The 27,698-nt window shown below is 39.6% G+C and overlaps 1 protein-coding gene across 3 annotated transcripts in view; it reads left to right on the top strand.

The window, feature by feature from the left end:
- The window catches only part of THRB (thyroid hormone receptor beta), a 279,935-nt gene that overhangs the window by 229,321 nt on the left and 22,916 nt on the right, over positions 1-27,698 (top strand). For 2 of the 3 annotated variants that reach the window (XM_043540920.1, XM_037890412.2), the window contains 2 exons: positions 21,339-21,439; positions 25,399-25,546. In XM_043540920.1, the coding sequence (XP_043396855.1) occupies positions 21,339-21,439; positions 25,399-25,546 (249 nt within the window). Of the gene's footprint in view, positions 1-8,350; positions 9,267-21,338; positions 21,440-25,398; positions 25,547-27,698 lie in introns of those variants that run through there. The other variant, XM_037890413.2, reaches the window with a different exon arrangement.

The following is a 27,698-nucleotide window of genomic DNA, read 5'->3' on the forward strand; positions in this document are numbered from 1 at the left end:
TTTATCCTGAGAGTATTTCATCTTTGTATGCTTTAATATATTTGTAAAGAGCTAAAGTGATGTACATTTTGAAATTTATTTTAAAAATTAATTTTGCTATATACAGTATATAACTAATTCCAGATGTCCCTTTAAAAAGGTTCTCCCCCCCCTTGGTATCCTGACCAAAATTATTTCTTTTTGTGCCTGGACTTTGGTATAGTGAATATTGTTTTTCTTGAGCAGGCAGTAGTATTGAAAGTTCTATTTTAGGAAGTCCTGTTTGTCCAAGCTAGAGCAGAGTTGCGAGGGAGGTGTTATGCCTTGTAAATGCGTAACTGTCACCACAAATTTGGTGTTTCTGTGGTTTATATTCCTTTTTAAATTGAATAAATAGTTTGTCAGTGCTCTTCTCTCAAAGAAATAAATATTTGTGCATTATGCTGTGAGGGAGGGACAACAAGTTCTTTTCTTTTACTTAAAGTCTTGCGTCACTCCAGAAGGAAAGATTATAGTGTCAGGAAGGATATCACCTCATGAAAAAGTTAAACTGGTCTAAGTACCTGATTTCTTTAGATTTAGCTGCTCTTTACCTCAGAATGCCTTCTAGCTAACAGATGTCAGGTGTTGATCGCTTTAACGTCTTACTAATTGCTGTCTGAAGTCTGCGGAATCCAGACTGCTCCATCAAGTGTTCTGTTAATTATGTTGTGTGTCAAACAGTTTTAATACAATTATCCGTTCTTCTTCATTTTTGAATGAAAAGAACTTTTTACCTCAAAATTGTCTTGAAGGGGGAGAACTGGAAAAAAGTTGCACATTTTAAGTAGCAGTAGTTGCTTCGTCACGAGATAAGCTGTCTAATTAACTAATGTCTTTTAACAGTGTCTTCTGATTATGAGACATGAGGAGACTTAAGAAATTGGGTTGCCTGTGTCACAGGACTATAATTGTACTTACCAATGTTTGTTCAGTACTAGTCTTAAAAGTTTTCGAAAACCGTTGAAGAATTTGTCAGCAAACTATCAATAAGCAATTTATTTGTGACAAGACACGAGAGCATCCTACACTGGAAATGAGCTATAAGGAAATAATCAAATAATGGCCAGGGTGAGCCTATAGAAAATTCTGGATTATGAAAAGAGACAACTTCATTCTTTGTAAACCAAATTTCTTCAAATTCACCAAGGGCACTTATTCTAACTGAGGACTAAGTTCATGACAAGTCTGAACCTTTCAATATAAAATTAACTGTTTTTAGGTAACCAAATAGAAAAAGGGATATTAAATCTTGGAATGAAAGACAAATCATATTGGTGTTTTATCTAAACCTTACTACAGTCTTGGTGGAATGTCATAGCCAAAATGCTATACTTTAATAGGCCTTTGATTCCACTGAGATGCATGGCAATAACCACCAAATGCTAATGTCAAAATGTGACAACCATGCGTAGGATCTGATATATGTACTTTGTGATTATAATAGTCACACATTGGTGGTTAGAAATAGAGCAAGTACTATATAGATTGCACTTTCTGCTCATGTAAGTGTTGAATATGTTGTTCGGACTCTGAAGTTTGAGCTGAACATATCTTTATTTAAGAAATAAATCTCGTTTTCTGTGTTATCCAGCATAATATAGGAATTGGAGAGCCAGAACTAGGAACCTAATATGGTCGGCTGATATCTAGGCACATCAAACAGAGATTGCATCTGTCATTGGGTTGGCGTTTAAGAATTGGGTTTTTTTTCCTTTTAAAACTTGTTCTGTGATAAAAGTTTGTATTTTGAACAGTGTCCTGAGCCTCAAGCGTGGGATAGGTATAACTGTAATACAAAATAAAGAGTCAAGTAGATCAAAAACACACATTTTTTAAAAAAGTAGGGACTCATTACACCATATGGGCATAGGTATAGGTGTATTTGGCAGAGACAGATATGGTTGAAACCTTTTCTAGAGCCAGAGCCACACTAATAGATCTGCCAAAACAGAACAGTTGATGGTGTAAATTGTACTTTCTTTACAGTACACAAAGATCAACATTGTCCTGAATCAACTGTGCAGTATGAGACCACAGCGTGCAGGCAGTTTGCATTGTAATTTCTTCAAAGAGTAGTACAGAATAGTGGGTTTTGTCAGAACTGGCATAGAGAACGTATGCTGGCATTCTTTTAAAGGTAAAAGTACATCAAATTGGTGTGACTAATGAGTGACGTGTGGGTTAGTATTTTAAAATACAATACTGTGTTGTCACTCGTAATCAATAAAGATGGCACAAAGAAAGGAATATAATGGCCATAATAACACAAAAGAAACAAAATGCATATAATTGTATTCAAAGGCCAGGAGATGATAATATTACTTTGTACAACAACACTAGAATTCTGAAATATATTGTAATCCTTCATGCTAAATGTTCAAATGTGCAAAAATGTATTTGACCACATAAATATTTTTCTCCATCAGTGTAGGGAAGGGCCAAAGACATCATAAGACCCTTCCCTATAGTCCTTAGGGGGATCCCCATCGAGTCCTGAATAATTCGTATGCTGTGTGATGTAATCCATATGATGGTGATTCAGAATGTTTTTAAAAAGAGGGATAGAGGTGTTGTGCACACAACTGAGATAACATAGACTATAGCCAGACACATTCAGTTTGCAAACAGTCAAGAGAATATAACTCTTCTGGGGAATAAGGCCCTCAAATAGTAAATTATACTCTACAGGTGTTGAATGTGTTTAATGGCTCTGCTTCTGCATGTGTCAGTGTTCTGGGTTGTCTTGGACACTGTGCTGATGAAATCATTGCCTAAGTAGGAACAATCACAGAAGTGTTTTGTGTTAATGTTTATGTAAGTTATTTTTTGTTGTTTTTATTCATGAATGAAAGAATCCAATATCCATTTAAACCAAAAAACCAAAATGCAGATACAATACACAAAAGAAATGGCTTAAGTAGAAATTGTGTGTGTTGTTTTCAACTCTGCTTCCAGACTCTTTGGACCCAGTCCTGCGATAACTTCCTTAGGTAATTAATCCCATTCTGGGACCTGAGTGAGGACTGTTGGATCAGGCCCTAAGAGATTCAAATGAAAATGTTTCAGCAACATTTCAGTTCTAATAGCGATGTTAATTTTTGGCACTGTTTTATGATCTGATTTGTTTCCAGGGAAACAAGTGTCTGCAGGACTATCAACCTGAGTTTTATGTCGGCAGCTAAAACACTAGCATATTGCAAGTGGAGACACTCATGCCCGGGTACTTCTTGTCATTTTTTTTTGGTCAAAACTGGCCTTTACCATTTGGGCCCTTTTTCACACTCTCCCCAGTCTTTTGTGACATGATTTCCTTGTGTTGTGGTAGTTACTCTCAGAAAAACAGTGCATATTCTGTAGCATAAGTATTATTGATATTATTACAAAAAACAAGTAAGATGAGACTTGATCTTAAAATAGAGAGAGATGTCTCTTAACAGAGTTCTCCATATCATGGCCATAGATTCTCTATCCTAGGGGTTATGTATTGGCACCAATCTCTCCATAGTGGTTTTTTATATCAAGTCTATTTATTTTCAGACAAGAAAGTTAAATTAAATGGGTGAGGAAAAGAGATGGGTGAAGGATAATTACTAAGAAGCTGATTGCCTCATTTGTCAAAACAAAATCACAAGGGGAAAGTATCTGCTGTTGAGGGTATTCACCACGTTACAGGATTGGGTTCTCAAGCTTCACCTCACATAGTTCCCTCCTCTCTCTAGGAAGAAGCACCACATTCTGGAATCCCCAGGGAATTCTAAGTCTTCGTGCGAAATTCTGGCTGCTTCCCTGCAGATCCCAAAGCAGTAATGCATGGAGCCTGGCATGCCACACTGCAGCCTAACCTCCCACTTTTCCGCCTGCTTTTTGCTCCCCTCCATCAGCGTATCCCGCCCTACAGATATTATACATCAAAAATATTCTGTCCTTTTTTTGATCATGTACCAAGCCCTTCCTTTCAGAGATGGAATCGGAACTGCATCTACCCTGGCACATTTAGGATCCATAATTCCTCACAACTGTAGCTTCACCGGTAGTAGCACCCATGGAGGCTGTAGTGTGGACAAGGCAGCCATTTTTACCACTGTCCCATGGATATTTCTGACTGATGGTTTAAACACGGTAAGAACCAAACAGTGCCAGATAACTGTGCTTCAGTAAGCGAAAGACAAATTGCCAGGGTCAGACAACCCAGTGGTAAAAATGTCTGAATCCTGTCTACACTACAGCCTCCAAAGTTACGACCACTGGCTGGGTGTGATGGGGTTTACAGATCCCGCACTAAACCAGAGCAAGGCATGGCACAGTATTGGGGTAGGGAGGCCCCACCCTTCGGGGGTTGTGGGGCATGCTCCAGTTGGAGGGATAGTTTAAAAAGGGACAGACAGCCCAGGGAAAGGGCGGAAGGAGCTACAGGGTGCACCAGGAATGAGGCTGGTGCCTGGAGCTTTGGACAGTGTGACTATGACAGTGGTAAGAATATGCTGGAAGCAGTGATCCAGATTCCTCCCACCCCCTGCTTTAGAGTTGGGAACCCACGAGAGGCCCCAAAGAGCAGGATGCCCCCATCCCCGGGGCAGACTAAACTGCTGCTAGTAAGACTGTGACCACTCCCTAAAGGAAGAGACCCAGCAGGTATGTGACTTGGGATGGATCAACAAGTAGTCTGGACATTAAGCCCTGGGTTGGGACCTTGTGGATCAGGATAGCCCGGGTCCCCCTTCCTTATTCCCGACTCCCCTCTATCATGACAGCCCTGAGGAGAAGGGAATCAAGAGGGGCTGATTCTTCCCATATATGACCTGGCAGGGCCCCCTCCAGAACAGAGAGACTAAAAAGAACTATGGAACCATGGCCTGACCACTTGGCCAGGTGGCTTTTGGACTGACCCACTACACTGGGGGAATGCAGGAACTAAATTTGTTGTGTAGATGCAGACCAGTGTGGCCCACAAGTTTCTTTGTTGTCTTGCAAATGAAACCTGGCCTCTCTGGCATGTCAGAGTCTCTCAGTGCAACAGTCTGTTCTCTCTCAGTACAACAATCTGTTCTTTGACTCTAGGTGAGATTTTTCTTCCAATTGCTGGAGCACAGTTTTCAAAAATACATATATGTTATACATTATATATGACAGACCCAATACACAATAGGTAGTGCTAACCACCTAGATGTTGCATAAATCTTCAACAACACGCCTGGTCTTTCAGTTTGAATGGATGCGATTGCTCAGTTCCCCACTCCACACTAAATAAAAGGTTTAATTTCAAGTCTGTATCCCTTAAACTTTATCATATTTATTTTCTAATCTAAATTAGTCTGTTTCTGAACATGTATTGTTCAGGTCTTTCCCCCAAACTCACTTTAAAGAAAAGTGTTGGGGTAAAATCCTGACCCCATTGAAGTCTAAGATGTACTCAGATTGATTTCAGTGAAGCCAGGATTTCACTCTGGGTATATGAATATTGTAACAGTTACCAATGCACCATGTCAGTTAGTTTTCTCCATTTTTAAGAAATAAGTGTTTTTCCGAGAATAATGAAAAACTTAAATTCCATGTAGATTTAGTCAAAGTAGGATTGACACTTACATAATCTTTATCTTTACAACTTGCTAAATATAATTTAACTGAGATACACTTGTTAGTCTTTTCAGACTAAAACGTATTACTAACACACGTCTTTACTCAGAAGAGGTAGTAATTGCTTAGGGACAAATGTTGCCTCGGGATCTGAGTGGAGCTCGGATTCAGGCTCACTTTACTTGAAATTACAAAAGCATCTGATGGCAAAATTTATCCTTAACAATCTGTTGATTCTATATCCATGGTATATATGGAATAAAATACACACAATGTTACAGGTCTACCCAAGCTGATAGCAGGAAAGGTGTATTCGAAATGGCTCCTGTACAGACAGTAATAAAACTTTTCTGTCTTGACTAGATAAGCAAAGGACTATTTAAACTCTTTTTTAAAAGGTCAGTTCATGGCTTCCTTGTTAGTACCAAACTAAACAGAAGTAAATGGATTAGTGATGTATGTGGTGATGGTATTTAAAATGACAATATTTTCAAAAAAAAATTAGACTGAACATTTGCTAATAATTAATTTCATAGTTCAGATTATGTCAAGCTTCTAATATATATAATTCGTTATTAAATTAAATAACTGAAGATTTATTCAGGTAAACAGTGCTTGAGACATACCAACGAATAACATTTGGACATTTGAGGAAAAAATATCCGTAGGTACCCTGAACAGTTATTCTGTCGTGTATAGTTTCATCTTGTTGTGAGCTTTTACATAAATTCACGTTAGGGGTAATGGGAGTTGTGTGTGGCAATCAAAAGAAAATACCCTACTGCATGTATGGAATGGTTTGTTTCTGGGCAATGAGGGTACTGTATTCTCAGTAGATTAAAAGGTATGTTTGTGTAACACACACAAACTAGTGACAAAGCCTGATATGTTTCATGTGTTTCTGCATAAATAAATAATTGCAAAGTTCTCTGGTCATTTTGTGTCAGTGATATTGTCAAAGAAGGAAACTGTGACAAGTACTAAAATATTTGTGCACTCATATTTGATCTTTACATACAATAAATCATAAAGGAAAATAGTTCCCAAAATGTTTCCACCAAAATTTTTTTGATTGCTTTCTAATGTACATTTTCAGCTTTAGTTGTGGCCTTGGCTCTGTTTAATACTTTTTGGTAAAGACATTGCTTTTGTTCTCAAGGGCGAAGAGAAACTGGGCTTTTTTTGCCTTTAAAGAAATTAATAATATGGCAGGAAAAACATCAAACACAAGCAAATCAACATAGTAATGTGTGGGGCTCACTTTTCAGTACCCTACTTAAAACACCCAAAAGGGGACTGATTTTCAGAAATTGCATCCATCCTTAAAAAAAGCAGTCTATTTAAGGTGTCTCAAGTTAGACACCCAAAACCACTCATTAGTTTTGAAAACTTATGGCATAAATTCCAGCTAAATCCAAAATTACAATTGCAATGTGTTTTTATAAAGCATATTACTGAAAGGTTAATTTTAAATTATATTTTGTTGAGTTTGAGACATTGAAAAACAGAGGACAGAGGTATATGGTGTTTTGGAACTTATTTCTGAAGTTTTTAGTAAGCATTCCTTGCTCCAAAAGGAGTGTGTTGATGCTTTCCACGATGAGAGTTAACAGGGACAATTTCATTCCTGAAACAACTCTGTTGACTTCAGTTTTTGATTTATAGTTAGAAAAACAAATGTAAAGTAATCAGCGGGTGAAACAGAATGCATCAAATCTTGAGAAGTGAAGAGCACCTGCCCTGGCGTCAGTGGGAGTTGATAGTGCTCTGCATTGCTCAGGATTTAGTGATTTGGCCCATAATAAAATAGGTAAGTTGTGTCTGGAGGAAGAGGGAGTGTTCCTTCATGTACTCTTTAAATCTTTCTAAAATGTTCCATGAAACCAACTAAGGAACAATGTGTCCTCCTCAAGTCCCATTCTTTGGCCTTTCAAGAGTACTTTTTAAGACCCTCGGCCTCATTTCAGCAAGGTAGTTAGGCCCAGGTTTTAGTTCACGGCTGAAGGGGGGGCCTTACTTCAGTTCATATTTAAGAGTGGTGAATATTGTTTAACATCAGTGAAACAATAACAGTAAGAAACAGTTTCTTCTTTAGTTAATATTGTTAATATTATTTTTGCTTCTCAATAACAAGAACTTAGTGATCCAATGAATAATACAATCGTGCTCCTGTTCTCACAAACATCTTGCCATATTGTAGCATGCCACTGAAGGAAAATTCTTTGTCTAGGGAAAAATAGAGACAACAGAAATTATTTTTGGTGTAAAGAAAAAGGGGGGAGAGAGATTAGATTAAAATGGGTGTACTAGTACTAGCATTTGAGGTGGTGAATTATTATAAAATCATATAGTAACTCTGTTTCTGAACTAATGATGTTATATGTTTATAACTTGAGTGTTTGAATAAAATGACTGGGGAAAGCCTGTAATCACACTCTATTTGCGATCAAATATACATTCAATACTTCATTACTGAAACATGCAAACAAGATGAATGAAATGTAACGGCAAACCAATTAGCTTATTTTGGCAATATCCTATTTGCTGATCAAGACAAATTATTTTGAAGTTTCCCACCTGTTAAACTCAATAGAAATTACCTACCAAAATCACTGAAGTTTAAAAAAGGCTGCTTTCCTGTAAATGCATTAACAAGCAGCAGGGAGTTCATGTATATGTGTGAGGCGTGGGAGGTTCATGCAGATAATTCTGTAAAACAAAATCAATAAAGCTGATGACAGATTAAGATGCTAAAATTTGTAAAATTAGACTACTGTTTGGGTCAACAACACAGCACTATTGGATTTTCTGTGGGTTAATGCTGAAAAACAGGATTATTGATTTTAGGATTTTCAGCATATCCCCTCTTAGGAGGTCTTTATAATGCTTCACACTTAAATTGACAACTATAGTGACATAACTGTGTCCTTGCCTTAGTAATCATTGTCTAATCATATTGGAAGGGGCTGAAATGGTTTACAAATGATTATTTCTAACAAACAGTTGAGGGGGTTGTCTGGCCATAGCCGCCTTTGTCTGGTGGTCATTGCTACCTGTCTGCCATCTTCCCCAGGAATTACAATCACAGATTAAGACCTTTGACTGTTATAAATCTGCTTCCCAATATGTTTGATTGGCAGGGGAGCTCACAAGGCATCCCAATATAAATAGGATTTTAGCACACAAGGTGCTGCCCCAAAGTAAAACACACTGTTTTGCAATCGACTTTGTTGGCATTGTTTATTCATTTCTCCTTTCCCATTCCATGTGTATGCATGTCTGTGTGTGCATGCATGCGTGTGTGTGTGTGAATGTAAAGTAGAAGCTGAGATCGGATAACAAAATGAGCTACTGTATGCAAGAAATATATGAAGTGCATCCTGCCGCTGGCAGCAATTGCTCCATGCAGTCCGCCGATTATTGCACATATATTGAAGATAGTCAGGGTTACAGCAGTTGTGATGCTCAGGTTCTGCACAATAACAGCATATCTATGGAACAGGCCTGGGCGGTGAATCAGCCATATACCTGTAGTTACCCTGGAAACGTGTTTAAAAGCGAGTACTCTGGCATGGACATGGCCCTGAATCCGTACAACCAACTTGAATATTTCACAGAAGAAAAAGCTACTTTTTCTCAAGTGCAGTCGCCATCATACTCTCAGAAGAAAGGTAGGGGCAATTTATTTAAATAACCACACAAAAAGATCTGGTTTTGTTTTTTTGTTTTGCTTTAAACTTGCAGTTGCATCCGTTGGCTCAGATACATCTGTGAATGTGAAGGCTGCCTGTTCAAAATTGAAAGCAGCAGCAGGTTGCTAGGTGATTGAAAGATTTTCTGTGAATGATGGGGATTTCCAAGCACTTTTTTCTTAATCTGTAAAAGCCATTTTCAAATATATCGCTAGTTCTGTGTATCGCATGCTCATTATGTTCATTTACCGTATTTTATCAGACTGAATGAGAAAGTTTCCCTTGCAAGATGTGTTTACTGTGTGTCCTTCAGTTTGGATGTGGTTCATATTTTCTGGTTATATAAAACTAATTTGTGTTTTTCCTTGACATCTTTAAATGTAAATAGTGTTTAATTACTAAATAGCTCCATATCAAATAGAATTTGTTGAAACTAGAACTGTAAATGTTCATTAAAAAAATTAATGATTTAATTTCATATAATTGATGTGCTTAAAATGAAAAGCTGAAAAGCATGTAGTTTCTAATTGTTTAAGGCAGTAAAGACCGGAAATTCAAGAATAAAAGATAATGCCATAATGATACTTTATGATACTCCAAATGATACTCCAAAAAGTTGATCTAATCAAAATGTTTGTAGAATATAATCCAATTGTAATATCCATTCCCAGTCGGGTTAAATCACTGTTCATTTTTAAATTTTCTGTAACATTGCTTTATAGAATTTCCCTGTTGTTTTTAAATGGATAAAATATGTATAATTTTTCAAAAAGAACCCAGAATATCAGCAACTGTGTGCAAATATTTTAACCTTATGCATTGTATTTGAAGTTAGCTTAAAACTTGATGCAGGCATTTTAGAAATATACATTAAATATATCTGCATTAAGATATGTTTCACTTAGTCTAATTAACGAATATAAGGACAATATCATTTGTATCAACATGGTGCCCTTCAGTTGTTAAGACTTGTGTGCAATTAATCAAAAGCCTAGTGGAGCTGATGTAACTAGCTAGCGAACAGACACTATTTGCTATTTTAAAGTGGCTCTGTAACAAAAAGTAGTCTGTTTCATCTTATTAGGAACACTGAAAACCCTATAGGAAATATTCATTAGAACTTGGTGCAATAAATCTGTCACTTCAGTAGAAAAAATACCTCTGTACTGTATTTCAAATCTAGGAAAAGAAAACCAAGAGAACGTGATCATATTAAAGATTAAATAGTGCATGTTTTTCTACTTGTAACATTTTAAAGGTCTTTTAAACTAGGTGGTTTTAAGTGATAAATTTGCAACTTTGTTGTAGACTTTGTTCATATCTTTCTCTTTAGCAGTAAGATACTAGTCATGATGAATTTATCATATAAAATAGGGATTTGCCACTGCATGTGTCATTTTACTGTGTTAAAGGATCCTAAGTAATAATTATCTATGTCAAGGCTTAAAACAAGTTGTTTTAGCACACAGACGTAATATTTTTAGTAATCCATGAACAATCTTCCCACCTGTTGGTAGGGCTTAATTTCCGAATATAGTGTAATCATTTTTAAAAACTCCCTGTTCAGTGTTTGCAATACATTGCACCAATTTCATCAGAAGTCTCAGAGATTTTCATAGGGAACAGGCTTTCAATCACACTTGAATGTTGGTGCCTGTAGCAAATTGATCATTTACGGAGAACATGCACAGTTTTTATGGATTCTTTAAACCCTGAGCTCAGTGGACAGCAATAAAATATCAAACCTAGTCAAATGCTACGTTTGCCAAACAGAAGAAATCTAAGAAGTTGCAGGCATGTTTGTATTTCTTTTTTATGTGATGCTTTCAGCCAAACTGTCATAAAGTTAACACATCTGTTTATCCTGTCCTGACAACAGAAGGCACAGCACAGGACGTGTGTGTGTCTGTATTAATCCAAAATTGATTTTTTTATTTGTTAGTGAAGCCTTAGTAATAGCTCATTAGGGCAAAATTAAGACCCAAGGCAGGTGACCTTGAGCAGTCCTTATTGTTGCAACTGAGCTTTCTGTTAGTTCCATGAAATTCCTATTAGTCTCAATAATGTTCATGCTGTTCACTTTGTGTTCTCCAGTAATAAAGCTGTCTGAACTTTTAGTCTTCGGTTTATTTCCTATTAAAAGATTTAAAAAGTTCAAATCCTTCAGATGCTAAAGAAAGCCAATGTTAATAAATGGGTCCTTACTGCCTTCCTTACCTCTTAACCCCTCACAGAGAAATTGAGGGACTCACTAATAAAAATCAAGAACAAAAGGCCCATGTGACATGGGGGATAGTTACTAAAGGAGAATAATAAGTTCTTAGAAAATTAAGCCAAATGATCTAAGACATCAGAAAACACCTTATCCTACTCCTAGCTACCATTGCACACTAACAATCCCATTATTGTCTGTTTTAAATCACAGTCCTTGATGAGACACGTGAATATTAAGGAAAAATTGTGTACGTTCCTGAAAATCAGGGGCAGCTGGGTGGTGTCTGCTTCCTAGTTTTTGTGGCAGTCAGTAACTTCTGTACTGTACTGCACATTATTGAAAGATGGCAGCACATTATTCTGAGAAATTATTGTTCGTATGTTGGTCGTGCTTAGAGGCCACAACCCGATGTAACAGGCAAGGCAGACACAGACACAATAACTTGCTCTGCTTCTGTCTGAAGTAGCTATTTTTAGCCATTAGAAGAGAGAGCTGAGTGCTCTTCGCAAAAGGGCCGTAACCTGCAAAACTGTATTCCCTCTAGCAGTTTCACTGACTTCAGTGGACTACTCACATAAAGTAAAGCTTTGCGGGATCAGGCCTTTGAGGCATAGTTGAGAATAAAACACCAGTCAGCTGATATCAAGTTTTCTGTTCCATGGACTTCAACCTTAGTACAGCCCGATGAAGGGGGCCAACATAAGGTCTTCCTTATCATTTAAGCCTTGCATAGGGGCTACATGGCTGTCAGGCAGCTGAGTTCCTAGACAGGGGTGTCCATGTACCATCTCTGCACCAGCCTTGCGTAGGCCAGTGAGGAGAAATGCATTGGGGCAGGTAGGGATGAACCATAGGAGGGGCCATAGAAAATATGTCCAGAAGCCCCAGTATCCCATGAAACTGGTCTGAAGAAACTGTGTATGCAATTCCCGCCTGTAGGTTGAAACGGGGGATGGGACTGCAGAACAGCCGCCTCTCTGAATCTAGGTTTGGGGTTGGATTTCATCTCCCCAGCTGCATAAAGCTCATATACTTGGGTGAAATCCTGGCATCAGAGATATCAGTGGCAAAACTCCCATTATTTTCAATGGGGCCAGGGTTTCACCCTCAGACTTCATGCGTGCGGAGTAAATTTCACCATGTGAGTCAAAATTATGCATGTCAATAAAGGTTTGCAAGCTGGGACTCTCTGAGTCCAAGGTCAGATGGTGACAAAACATTCAACCTATCTGTGTCTCAGTTTCCCCATCTTTACAATGAGGTTAAAGTCCATATTTGCAAAACTCTTTAGTATTGTGGGATCAGAGGTGCTGTGTATTTTTAAAGTATTATTCTTATTATATCTCTTTATACCTTTTCTGCCAATTTGCATGCAACTAAAAGTGCATACAGTATAGTTGTCACAGGATACCAGTTAATTAGTCCAAACTGAGTTCCTAACAGTGTGAAGGTCATTGGGTTATTTTCTGAAACACCAAGAAAATGTGATGTAGAGAATTATTTGTCAAAATGTCTCCTTAGAAAAGCAATATAATATAATTTAATTAATTAACATACACACAATTAACAAAACAGTAAATAGAGACCGATCATTTTGTCATCTCTGGGCTTTGCAATAAAACAACTGCCTGCATTTTAGCTGTCATCTTCAGGACTTACAAAAAATAGGTGTTCCTGGCTCGAGTGAGTAATATACGGATGATTGTGATCAGAAAAGGGGCATCTTTGCAACTGAACAGATCAGTGTGCATTTGGAGTCATAGCTGCTTGATTTTTTTGCAGTGACAAAAAAAAGTTTTGATTACCTTTTACCACTGTTACCCTCCAGAACCAAAACAGCTTTGGGAGAGCAAAAGGGATTCTACATTTGCCTTGCACATCACCAGAAAAATTGTTAACTAAGTGTACAATTTTCAAAAGCACCTAAGTGACTTAAGATACTGTTTCATTCACTTTCAGTGAAAGTTAGGCTCCTAAGTCACTTCTGAAAATAGGACATAGGCTCCCAAGTCACTTAGATGTTTCTCTGAAAATTGTACCTTAAGTCCCAAATGCAGAATGCTTAATATTGGTAATGAGGCCCAAGTAACAAAGAACATGGCTTGACTTTTTAGCATTATTTACACTAGCACATTCTGTATCTATAGTTAGCAACAGATGCAATTGCTCGAATGCTGGCAGCAGTTTAAGTGATTAGTGCAGATAGCGCTAAACTGTTCCATGTCAAGAACACTTGCTCAAACTGTGATATTATCGATAAAGGGGCTGAGCCCAGCCTAAGTGTTTAGGGCTAGCCCTTGTTAAAAAAAAGTCACATCTTTACTTGTAAACTGAGCACAGTTGGAATCACTGTAAAGAAAATAAACAGAGGGCCCTGAAATGGCATCTTTGCAGAGTCGCTTACCAGAATTTAGTCATACTGTGAGACAAAGAATAATGTAAAGAAAAATCAAAAACGCAGGCCAGAAAGCTGATCAGCTGTCCAGGGAAGTGTGAATTTGTTTAATAACATTTTCTCTACTTCAGTGCTTTACAAAACATGAAGCACTTTTTCTCAAAGATAACTTTTGAATAAATGAGGAAGAGAAAACAGACAGTTTTGGAGAGTCCCAGTCAAAACTGATCAAACAGCTGGAGATAAATAATAATAATCCATAGTATTTTTTCCCATTTTTCAGAAGGGAAACATTTGGGACAGAAAGATGAAGTGACTTGCCTATTGTAATACAGCAATTCAGTGCCCACAACAGAATAGAACTCAATTTCCCTGGCTCACAGCCCTGTGCCTTATCCCATGCAAATCTCAAGAGATTATATATAATATGCATTTGCACACACACACAACCTCTCTCTGCATTTGGTTGATTCTGGTCACTTTTTTATAATTGTCGGGTGTTAAAATATGTTAGTGTCAGATTGAATCATCAGAACATTAATGTAAATTTATCTTTCAGGTTTGATACAGTACAAAATAGGTCAATATAGTAATACATTTTCTTTCTTCATTTTCACAGTACAATGCAGTATGTGTCAGTACTATCTTAGGGACAAGTCCCAGAACACTTATATTAATGAGAAGCCCTTTCTTATGCAATTAGTCCTAGTGGGGGAAGTAAGGATATGCTTAGGGCCCTACCAAATTTGCGGCTATGAAAAACGCATCACAGCCAGTGAAATCTGGTCTTTTGTGTGCTTTTACCCTATATTATACAGATTTTATGGGGGGAGTCCAGTGTTTCTCAAATTGGGGATCCTGACCCAAAAGGGAGTTGCGGGGGGGTCACAAGGTTATTTTAGGGGGCACTGTATTGCCACCCTTACTTTTGTGCTGACTTCAGAGCTGGGCAGCTGAAGAGCGGTGGCTGTTGGCCAGGCGCCCAGCTCTGAAGGCAGCATCCCACCAGCAGCAGAGCGGAAGTAAGGGGGGCTACACCATACCATGCCATCCTTACTTCTATGCTGCTGCCTTCAGAGCTGGGCGGCTGGAGAGTGGCAGCTGCTGACTAAGGGCCCAGCTCTGCAGGCAGCAGTGCAGAAGAAAGGGTGGCAATGCCATACGATGCCATCCTTACTTCTGCGCTGCTGCTGGCAGTGGCTCTGCCTTCAGAGCTGGACTCCTGGCCAGCAGCTGCCACTCTCTAGCTGCCCAGCTCTGAAGGCAGCGCCGTCGCGAGCAGCAACAAAGAAGTAAGGGTAGCAGTACCGCAACCCCCTCTCCAAAAACCTTGTGACCTTTTTGGTTACAACACTGTGAAATTTCAGATTTGAATAGCTGAAATCATGAAATTTATGATTTTTAAAATCCTATGACCGTGAAGTTTACCCAAATGAACTATGAATTTGGTAGGGCCCTACATATGCTGTAGCACACTGATACAATGAAAATGCACTAAAATACTAATCTTGTTAAAAACAGATCTCTTTTCCTGTGCAAAGGCTAAAATGGGTTTTTCTGCTTGTAAGCAATGAATCTAAGATGGCTCTTTTGCAGCAGCAAGAATGTAACAGTAAACAACTATTGGTACGTAGGAATTATTTTTTCAGATCTATGTCACACATCCCACTCTTCTGTTGCGAAAGTGGTCATAGAGTTTTTCTGAATTGCAGTTTATTAGCTAGCCTAATATTAAAGCATCTGACATATTTGTCAGCAGAGTGGGAGGCTCAAACCTGAAGGCCTGGTGCCCCCACAACTTGAGAAGTTCTTAACTTTTATTATAACTGAAGTTTGTTCTTTGACTTTCTCAAAATGGGTTTCCAATTTCTCTGGAGTACAGAAACATTTAGAAAAGATATCTTTTCCCCAGCAACAGTTCAGGGGCATTTTATGGAGGGGGGGAGGCATTTTTTTTTTATTAGGAGATTGATCCTATGAGATTCCGAGTGCCTTTCATGGAGCATAAAGCTCTGTGAGCTCCCAATGGCTGTAAGTGGACATTGAAGACAATTGGCCTTTCACAGGAGGCATTCTGCACCTTGTGAGATTGGTCCCATAATATTAAGACCATTGCAATTAAAAGCTGCAGGACAATCTAACAGTCTATAAAACAGACAATTCCACCCACATAGAGCTGACTAAGCAGAAACAGACCACCTGCCAACAGATGTATATTTGAAAAGCAGGGCACGGCCAAAATGTATAGGCGATAAGATCCTCCTGGGTTTTATGAGTGGTTGTAGACAGGTTTTGCTAAAGTATTTTTGAGTTTTCTTTCTTTATTCTTTTTCCTAACTGTATTTGAGGGAGTGGCAAGAATAGCAAGCTGTTATCTGTTCCATTTCCCCTCAACCTTGAAAGAATGCCATGGGCCAGGAGTGCTGCTGCAAGTTGTCAGCTCTTCAGATTATGCTACACGTGTAGCATTCAAAAACAGACCACAAAGTATGACAGCATGGGTCATCCTCCATAGATCAACAGATCTGGTTCTCTTTCAGCATTGCCAGAAGCTGGGAATGGTTGACAGGGAATGGATCACTTGATGATTACCTGTTCTGTTCAATCCCTCTGAAGCACGTGGCATTGGCCACTGTCGGAAGACAGGATACTGGGCTAGATGGACCTTTGATCTGACCCAGTATGGCCGCTCTTATGGATGATAACCATTTTACAGGTAGTGTGCCCTATGAGAAGTAAACTTTTCCTGCCATACCTGTAGAAAGATGCTATAGGGAAAAACTCAATTTGTTCAGGTATTATGGATTGAAGACAGGATTGCACGTAGTGGATTATGACACACATTCCTCCAAGGTAAGGGCAACTATTCTGTTGAGCATTTAGTCTTGCCAAGAGAGTAAGATTAGTCAGACTGGCAGGTGGTAGGCTGGAAGGCAACGGAGTTATCTTTTAGACTGCAAGAGAAATACCAGACATATGCCAGGTCAAGGTCATTAACATTTATTTGTGAGCTCCCATTCAGAACAAAGGTTTTCAGTTGGGTATTAAGGTGAACAATGTCAATTGTACCGGATGGATATATGGAGAACAATGAGGAGCAGACACCAAGAGGAATGCAGCATGCTGTGTCTGTCAGATGAGGTTGCCAGGCTCACAGTACACCTGGGTTGAAATGACCAGGGAATAAAGTTGGTTAATATTATACCTTGCAGTGATATAGATGTTGCTTTCATTACAAATTTCTTAGTGCTGGATGGCTCCAGCTTGACTGTTGAGCACAGATTCTGACTAAGGAATGCAAAAATAATCAAGGTCCGAGACTGCAAACTTCACTGAGGACTCTACATTGGCCGGGATATGCTGGTGGCAGAACACCTGGGTTATCCTGTCCAGACAATGTCTGCTTCTCCAACGTTGGAAATTATATTTTCAGCCAGGGACAAGTCTCCATCTACCATTCCTCTGTCTCTTTCCTGGCAGCTGCTGCTGGGAGGGAATGGAAGAGGTGTGTGCTTCTTTATCCCTTCCTGAAACTCAGTTAAGTTATTTGGGTTAATTTTCCCTGGGAATAAATCTAATGCCATTCTACTGCTGCCCACAGTTTTCCCAAGAAGCAGCACTGTGCAGTAACGCATAATTTCCATGCTGCTGACAGAGTTAGAGTAGCAGCAATTAATTTCTCTCTCCTGCTGCTTGATCCAGCTATAAGCAATAGCAAAAAGCACGGGGGCTGCTGCTGGAAAACAACACTTCATTGATTTATGCTCAGATCACACTTGGAAGGTTATCATCACACCCATAATGGCTAGAAACGTATTTATGTAATAAAAACTTAGATTTATAGGAATTCATTAAGTAGGTCTCCTCATTCCCTTTGGCTAGATTCCTGCCTACTTGGAGCATGTGGATTTTTTTAAAACACTGCTCAGGGCCCTGTTTCTTCCTCCCCAGTAACTGGTGGGCCAATAAGTTGCTGGGAGAAAGGGTAAAAGCCAAATAAGAAAATGAATATGATTCTCAGATTTTTTGAATACAAAGATTTTGGAGCAGAAATATGAAAAAGAGAGTTTATCTCTTTCACTTCTCCAAAAGTTCAATCCACAAAAGTGCCTGCGATAAGAATTCTCTGCCAATATTTCTTATTGACTTAGTAGAAGAGCAGCACCAGTCCTAACTACAGAATTCACAGAATTGTAGACTAGGAGCATAATCCTGCAAAGTGCTGAGCACCCCATTTCACATTTTAAATTAATGGGAGTAGAGGGCACTTAGCACATCATAGGGTCTGGTTATACTTGTCTATGATCAGTACACTGAACACTTAATATTGGGTGCAAACAATCCATCTTACTTTGGACTGTTCTCACATTCAATATTGCCATTTTTATTTTCTAAACTGGAGTGTGTCTTTAGGGCCATGGGCTTGCAGTTCATTTGCCTTCTTGCCATGTAAGAAAAAGTTTGCTCTGATCCTTAAAAGTGGGGAATTCCAAGGCAGAGAAGGATAACAAGAATGGTCGCCTATCTGCCCTAATATATACATTTATATAAGGAGCAATTTCAAACAGGTAGCCTTGCATAGGGGAACTCTCTGCCAGCTCTGCGTCCTCCTGGTCTAGCCCACCATGATGTATGTGGAGGCAGGTGTGAGTGGGAGGAGGAGTGGTGGAACAGAGCTCCACTATTTTTAATCTTTCACTGGAAGAAGCTCCATTAGGAGTCTGTGGTATAAATTAGAATGCACTCCCAGCTGCTCTTGCCATCTCTGAGGCAGGCAGCCAGAGATCAAGAAACTATGATGAGCTTTGTATGTGCAGCTTGGACACAGTGAGAATGATGGCCTAAACCTAAATACTTGGCAATTTACTAGGTCCCTTGGGACCTGTTACTTTCAACAGTGTCTTCCTAATGTAAGGTATTGATAACTTCCTCAAATTCCACACTCCAAGTGGCACATCAGTAACCCCAAGTTGTCCTGGGGCTGGCCAGAAACTCTCGAACACCCTCATTTGGTCTATCTCCACTCAATATGCCTTCAGTTTAGTCCTACTTCCCATCCTGATCCCATTCTTCTCAGGACAGATCCCTTCTCATTCTCCTAAAGTCATCTTTCAAAGGGAAGTTTTAGTTTCTAGTTCATTTCTCTCCTTCTGGGGCTTGCCCCTCTGATGCGTTAGGCACAAGAAACCAACAGCAGTCCACCTTGTAGCATAGCCCCAGTAGCTGCCTTTTATTGGTTTTATGATTATTGTTTATTATTTGCCTTGTGGTGGTCTGCTGAGTCCCCGCTCAGGTTTGAGGCCCTATTGGTCTGAGGGTACCTCCACACAGCAGCTGGGAGGACTAAATCCGAGCCTGGGTAAACATGCACAGGTGGTGGCTCGGGCTAGCTGCCCGTATATACACCCAGGGGATCAGGTGAGTTTGCACTGGGGCAGCTAGCCGAAGCAGCTGCCCATGCCACCATGGCCACACTGCTATTTTTAGTGCACTAGCTCGAGGAGAACTAGCACTTGTCTGGGAATTACACCTCCCGGCGGCTATGGAGCCATACCCTGAGTGTTGTATGAACACACAAAGTGACACAGCCCCTGCCTCGAAGTGCTTACAGTCTAGTCTAAGACAAAACACCACAAAGAGGCTCAGCAAACAAGTGGAAGCGGTCATGTTTACAGACGTCTCCATCCAAAAGAATCCCTCTAATTGCATTTGTTTTTCAGTTTTATTGACTGGTTTTGGTAACAACCCAGCCTTAAAAATGCCCAGTACAGGAAAGATTTTTAAAAAGATATATTTACAAACCTTGCATTAGAAATAATCCTGCCTTCTAAAAACCAGGGCAACCACTTCAATACCAGGCATTAGTAAACTAGTAAACATTCTGTTCAGTTTCTCCTTTTCCCCTATAGGTGGCACAGTATCTTCTTTCTCAGGGGCTCTTCAATGGGGATCCTATAGAGCAGTGCTTTTCAGTGATTTACAGACCGTGGGGGTCCGCAGACTGTGTCTAAGGGGTCCATAAGCAGTTGTCATTAACATTAAACAGTGGTTTTCAATCTGCGGTCCAGGGACTCTGCGGATTATGTCTAAGATTTCAAAAGGGGTCCACACCTTCATTTGAAATTTTTAGGGGTCTGCAAATGAAAAAAGGTAGAGAACCACTATCCCTTACATTATTAGAAACAATATAAAACTGAAAACCTTTGTCTAACTCCTCCCTGCCCCCCGAACTTTGCAAGCTTGGATAAAATGGATGTGGATAAAAACCTTATTTTGTTTAGGTACTGCAAACCATTTGCACAAGCAAAACCACTCCTTGTTTTGTCTATATATACATATCATGTGTATAAGTTCAATATGTTTTGTATTTGTTTTTGTTTTAATAATTCTTCCAGAGTCATGTGGAAATTATTACAATTTCCCATAGCTCCCACAAAGTGAATCTCTCCTGGAAATCCCTTTATGGGATTATCCTTTTGCAGAGACCATCCTAAAGAAACACATTTTGAATTTCATTAATTCTAAATTGTTTGAACAAAACTTTTGTTCTAATTGTCTTATGTTTGACTTTGGTTTTAAATTTCTCCCTAGTTTAAAAATACATTTTTGTTACATTTAGAATTATGTTTTGTGTTGTTTTTAAAGTTAATTTTAAATTCTTTAAATACTTTTATAAAACTAAAATCTAATGTGTTATTATGGAAAAAGAACCAATCAATGCAACTGTTTTACTTAATAATATCCATGTTAATTTCAGGTGTTGGATGTATGGTAAATCACATGAATGAGAAAAAATGTGTCATTCTCCCACTCATAGAGAGAGATACACACTCATATTTGATTCTCACATAGAGAGTAACTATGTTCTGTTTTAAATTCCACCTACACTAAATAAGTTACGCTAGTACACACCTATGTAAAGTAGGATTGATATCATTTTGGCTATATGCTGAATCATGCCTACAAAAATAGTTGGAAAGGAATACAATGTAAATAAACTTTTCTGATTGATAGGATATTGAGTCTTTTAAGTAACCTGGAACTATCTTACTTTATGCTACAAGCATATCAGATTACACAGAACAAAATGGAGAAAAATTAAATATTGTTGTATTGCTTGCATTTATTTTTTCCTACCTAAGACTTTGAGTTGAAAAGTGAAACATGCTATATTGACTTGTATCAAATAATATTTTGTTCATTCAAAGAACAAGTTGCTGACTTGCCTCTGTAGACTTTTGTTACAAGCAGATACTGAAACAGCAGTTTTGGAAATTGTAGATTATTTTTATATGTTTCTGTCACATTTCTAGTGTAACATTTTTAACCCGGAGTGTCAATCAGTTGCTATGAAAAGTCAGAAGTAGGGACTAGGCAGAGAAGATTTGCATTATTTTAATGTAGTTGGTGTTTTCATGCCACTTTCTCTTTTCCTTTACAGGATACATACCCAGTTACTTAGACAAGGACGAGCTATGTGTAGTATGTGGTGACAAAGCCACCGGGTATCATTATCGCTGCATCACTTGTGAAGGATGCAAGGTAAATAGCCAGGGCGGGAAGCTGGGACCTGGAAATGGCACTCTAGTTCATGTTCCAGTCACATAAAAGCTACTGTACTTGGCTGTCACATAAAATATAAAGGCAGATTAGGAGAGAACAAGAACATCTGTTACACATAATAATCCATGTGTTTGGTTATGTTACTGATTCTTATATGCATCACGAATAAGGTGTATTTTTGCAGACAGTTCACAACTGAAAAGAGGACAATACAATTATATTTTTCTAGCTTAAATTTTAGGAGTCTGTTTTCTATTTTTAAAAATATTTTTGACTAGATTCTTACCTGTTGCAGAGCAATATACTTCCATTGACTTCAATGGAGCTATGCTAAATCACACCAGGAAAGAACCTCATCTGTTGGTATGAATTATTTTTGACAAATGCCAGTATTCCTGTGTCTCTGATAATTATTGTTTTAAACAAACAAACAAACAAAACCCCCACACAGGCACTTGCAAACACAACATGAAGTATTTTAGAATCTATTGCCACTAATACATTATGCTTTTTTTTTCTTTTACTATTTTACCTTCTATATCATGACTAATGAAATATACTTTAAACCATGAACTGCATTTTTAAAATTATATGAACAATTGTTTGTTTGTTTTAAATGAAGACAGGGGTTGTTTCAGACAAACAAATGTAAAAAAACTGCATGATACAGGCATGTCCTTTCAAAAGAACTCCTTTGCTGCAGTGAATTCAATTGAATAACACTGGGATCCTGTAAACAAGATATTTCCTTCCTGCAGAAAAGGAGGCATTTTAAGAAGACAGGACCACACAGTACATACTCTGGTGTCATACAAAGAGATGGTTGAGTCACAGGTATCAGATGCAGATCTTTATTTCCCCAAAACCCAGAATACGAGATAGGGTGCAATTTAGTCCAGCTATGCCTCTGTAAATTCTCTAGTATAGCCATCGCCTTATAATGTAATGTGTTCCTGGGCCCTATTCAGCCTTCTGGTATATGTGTTAGCAACTCCCATAGAAGTCAAGGGAAGATCCACACATCTGAAAGGGGCAAAATTTGGCAGTGTGTGTAACTAGTTATCTGTATCAATCTGCACATATATTATAAAGCATAGGTAAATAATAAAATAAAAAATGCCAGCATTGAAGAACAGGCTAGACTGTGGCTGGTGTTTGCATCCTATGGAATCTAGAGCTGATGGGAATGTTTTTAACTAAAAGTTTCTGAGCAGTGCAAAGCGGCTGGATCAGAAACCAGAATCTGAGTAGCTTATTTGGGTAAGAATGTTAAAAATTATAAAGCCAAAGCCACACTAAGGACAAGAAGCATTTGGGGAAGCTAAACCTTAGCACTGCATTCTAGGGCTCACAGGGATCATATACCGTCTCCTGCTTTAACCATAATTACCCAGAGTTCCAATGTATGCTGATCTGTAGAGCTGCTTTCTATCGCTTTGGCCTCCATCCCTCTTCACTTATACTACTGTAATGAAAGAGTAGCTTCACTTAAGTCAATGGAGCTACACCAGAGCAAAACCAGCATAAATAAAAAGAGATTCAGGCTCTCTGTTCCTATTAAAATGTGCATTCATTATGGGATTGAGAAAGTTTTCAAATCCAGTTATTGTTTTGGGGTCTGATCCCGAGCCCAAAGAAGACAGTGGAAGACTTTCCATTGATGTCAGTGGGCTTTGGCTTATGCCCACAGGCCCTGATGCTGCAAAGCCTTCCAGACATGCTTAATGTTATGCACTGTGAAGAGTTGCATTGACCTCAAAAGCCTGATCTTCACTAGGGAAAAAAAGGTGTGCTCTTAACTCAAGCTAGCTAACTCGAGTTAACTAACTTGAACAGTGGCATATTAACGCCTAGGCCAACAAATTTGCAGGGGCGGCAAATTTATAATAGTAACCAGAGGCTGCTTCCCCTGGTGCCGGTTCCTGCCCCCGGCCCCAGCCCAACTCCACTCCTTCCCCACCCCCCATTCCCCACCCCCTCCCTGCCCCTATTGGTCCCCTTCCCTAAATCCCCACCCCGGCCCCACCTCCTATTCTGAGCACGCCGCATTCCCCGCTCTTCCCCCCTCCTTTGCAAAGCTGTTTCACGCACAAGCACTGGCAGGGAGCGGGGAGAAGCAGGACCCGGCGGCGCGCTCAGTAGAGGAGGCGGAGGCGGAGCAGAGGTGAGCTGGGGTGGGGGGCAATTATTTCAGGGCCTAGGGGCGACAAAATCTTTAATCCGCTACTGAACTTGAAGTAAAATTCTATGGAGACAAGGCAGTTTTTAGTGTTCATATGAGTTAACAGGTTGAGTTAAAGACTAGGCTCCCCTATAGCTTTAACTCAACCTGTTAACTCATGTGAATGCTAAACCGCCTTTTCTTCACTAGGATTTTACTTAGAGTTAGCTAGCTTGAGTTAAGAGTGCACCTTTTTCCTTGTGACGTTACACCCAAAAGACTACTCACTGAGTGACATCCTGACTCCACTGAATTTCACCCACTGTACATAAAGTTAAGCATGTGTGCAGGTCTTTGCAGGGTCAGGGCCTTAGGTTGTGTATACACAGCATTAAAAGATCCATGGCACAGCCACGGCTGTTCTGGGTCAGCTGACTTAGACTTGGAAGTCTTGGCTGCAGGGCTAAAAATTGCAGTGTAGACATTCGGGTTTGGGATGGAGACTGAGTTCTGGGTGGATCTCAGAGCTGAGGCTCTAGTCCAAGCTCAAACATCTACACTACAATTTATAGCCCCACCACCCAAGCCCTGTGACACTGAGTCAATTGCCTGGGGCTCTGAGACTCAGTGCTTCAGGTTTTTTAGGTCCATAATGTGTTTGGTAGCTAGAGGTGGGCAGAAACTGTTCTCAGGCTATGGAGCGATTTGGAATCAAATACAGATCTGAACATCTTGCTTTGCTCCCATCTTGATTGCCCCAACCGTAGTTGCATACCCTTTTAGGGCCTGATCCTGCTGTCTCTAACGTCAATGGCAAAGCTCCTGTTGACTTTAATGATAGCAGATTCAGGTCCTTAACGTTCAGAGAGAAGGCGGTATCTGATTTCTCTAGAAATCAGATCCTCAACTAATGTAAATCATTGACGTCAGTGGAGCCGCATCAATTTATGCCAGCTGGCCCCAAATACATACTGCAATTCGTGGTGATAATCTTACATGTGACATTTTGTCCTGACTACAAAGGTGGGCATAGGTAAGGGTGTACTCATTTCCTCAGATTTATAGTCCACTTGAAAATTGTGGGTTCAATATTTAGGCTTGAGCTCAAAACTTCTGATGGGCAAGTTTTGTTTGGCTCTGGCAAAATGCTACTGCTGCATGTGTTTTTGTTTTTAATTCTCTAGATAGCCTTAATTACTTTCACGCAAGCATCTTGCACACAAGCAGATGTTTCCCTTTAGTCAGAAATAAATGTTTTAATTTAGAGACGGGCCTGAATTAAACCCCCAGATTCAAATGCTCTTGGGCTTTTGGGAGGTCTGAATCTCAACCTGGATGCAGATCAGAATTCCTTACTTGGCCTCTGTGTTTACAATAGGACTCCTCGAAAACACCAGCTCTGAACACACTTTGTGGGTGGTTCAGAATCTGAGTTTAGATGCAAATACTGCAATTGGTACCTCTGTCAAAAAGAGGCAAAACTAGCACCCTGCATCTGAACAGTACCTCACCCACATTTGGATCTAGACATCCCAGGTCTATCTCTAGTTTTAATTTTAGGGGAAAATGTTTCTTGCAACCCAAAATGTTTCTTGCAACCCAAAAAAGTAAGGAGCCTATATTAAAGGATTGATGTGCTCATTAAATATCCTAGAACTTTATGACACACAATATTCCATCTTGCATACATGGTTGCATCAGTACCAAGCCCAAGTACCTTTCAACACCAAAAAAACCACAGAACACTAATGCCTCCTGAATTTTCTTTCCCACTTAGGGATTTTTTCGAAGAACCATTCAGAAAAATCTCCATCCAACCTATTCCTGTAAATATGAAGGAAAATGTGTGATAGACAAAGTGACAAGAAACCAGTGTCAGGAATGTCGCTTCAAAAAATGCATCTATGTTGGCATGGCAACAGATTGTAAGTAGATTTCTTTTTTCTTCTTTTAATTTTGCTCTTTGTTTAAAATGTGTTGACTGGTGAAGATTGCTTGAACAGAACAGACACACCAGCAAATTTTCCCTTTTATAATGTAGTGTTTGGAAATTATGTTTATTATTATACCAAACTATTTCTGTCATAGGGTGGTAATATTTTGTTTACTTTTAATAGATTGGACCTTCTCTTAGCCTTAACCACATTATGTAACATGAAGGATGTTAATTTCTAGTGTGGGAGAGGGAATCCATTTGGATAGATGCCTTGCTGGAAAAACATCTTGTTTAGAAATTTCTAGAGAATGTGAAGTTGAATGTATGTTTGTATGAGTCATCCTGTAGTTTGTTTTATTTTTAGCCGTAAAGGACGTATGTACTGAGAGAGAGTGCTACTCAAATTCTAGAGAACCAGGACATATGGCTGCAAGATTAACCCTTAGGGGTCTTGTTTTCCCATCATTGCACAGGGGATTTACACCATAACTTCAATTAGTATAAATGGGAGTAACTTACATAAATCCCCCCGCATTAGTTAATGATTGTTGCCAGTGTAATCCCCGGCAGAAAAACAAAGTGAGAAAAGACCCATTAAGGAGAAATTACGCAACTAAAATGTGCTAAGTTTGTTTGTCCTAATAGGAATTATAATGTTTTACGTATACACGGAAGCGTTGATTAGAATGAAGTATCTGTCATTTCATCATTCCCAATGAAAATGGCATGAGAGGGGACTGGGTGGCTCTAGGCCACCAGTTCGAATGCAGCTCAGACTGGCAGTGACCAAAAGTTACTACCATTGGCTGTTTAGTGGCTATTTAAAATGAGATATTGATCTCAGTTTGGTTCCTGTTAGAAGATGTCAACACCACCATTAATGGGCAGCCCCAGTAGAGGAGTGAATGAGCATGACAGCCAAACTCTCCCTCTACCAGTAGAGGTGACCCTTCCAGTTTAGAATTGATCCATATTACTGGGACAAGGTACAGGAAGCGTTGCTGCTCCCTATGTAGTACCAGTTATGGACAAAACCTGCTCTCTTTTCCGACTTGAATAGTTCAGTCTACTTAAATGGGAGAACTCATGTGAGTAGGGCAAGGAGGATTTTTCTCTCTGTGGATGAACAGAGGTGATCCATCTCTAGGGCTGTCTAATGAGATATGTGTCACTAGAACTGGACTCAGAAAAAATTAGAAAAGCCTACAGGAATAAGGGTGAGGGGAATTGTTAGTGGTGGAAATTTATATGACCAAATAATATTCCAGGTCATTTATCATCTTTGTGTATTCACAGAGCCTAGTCAATCTCTACACCAGGGGTTCTCAAACTTCATTGCACCGCAACCCCCTTCTGACGATAAAAATTACTACGTGACCCCAGAAGCGGAGGCTGAAGTCTGAACCAGACTGAGCCCCACTGCCCAGGGTAGGGGGCCAAAGCCCAAGGGCTTCAGCCCCAGGGCGGGGGACCATAGCCTGAGCCCTGCCACCCAGGTCAGAAGCCCTTGGGCTTCGGCCCTGGGCAGTGGGGCACAAGCTTCAGCTTTGGCCCTGGGCTGTGGGGCTTGGGCTTTGGCTCCGGCTCCAGGCCCTAGCAAGTCTAACACCAGCCCTGGTGACCCCATTAAAATGGGGTCCCGACCCACTTTGGGGTCCTGACCCATAGTTTGAGAACCGCTGGTCTAGAGGCAACTAGGAGTTTGTTATAGGAAAATCAGCACTCACAGTTAAAATACATTCTCTGCAGTAACTTCCTTGAAATGAAATCCTATATTCAGGGTTTGAAAACTACCCTTGCTCATGGTCAGTAGAAAGCTTTCACAGACAAGTGCCATCAAATTATGCAGAATTTAATCTCATTTACAAAATTTAAGATTCTGGCTCTTTGTCTGCAACCTGTGAACATGAGACAAATGGAAACTGAGGTAGTACTGTCTTCCTGAACTCTGTCTGCAGACTTTAATGCCTCCACTGCTGCTCGTCACTTTCCCAGGTTGCACCAGTGGGAAATTGTCTAATTTCCTATCAGTTAAACTGAGGCTATTTGGAGTCCTGTGGACAATGGTGAGACTTATGAGGCAACAGATTAATCTAACCTTGCAGCTTGGGGAAGCTAGGAGCAACAGCAGAGGAAGGCAT

This window comes from Chelonia mydas, chromosome 2, assembly GCF_015237465.2.
Source record: "Chelonia mydas isolate rCheMyd1 chromosome 2, rCheMyd1.pri.v2, whole genome shotgun sequence".
NCBI lineage: Eukaryota > Metazoa > Chordata > Testudines > Cheloniidae > Chelonia > Chelonia mydas.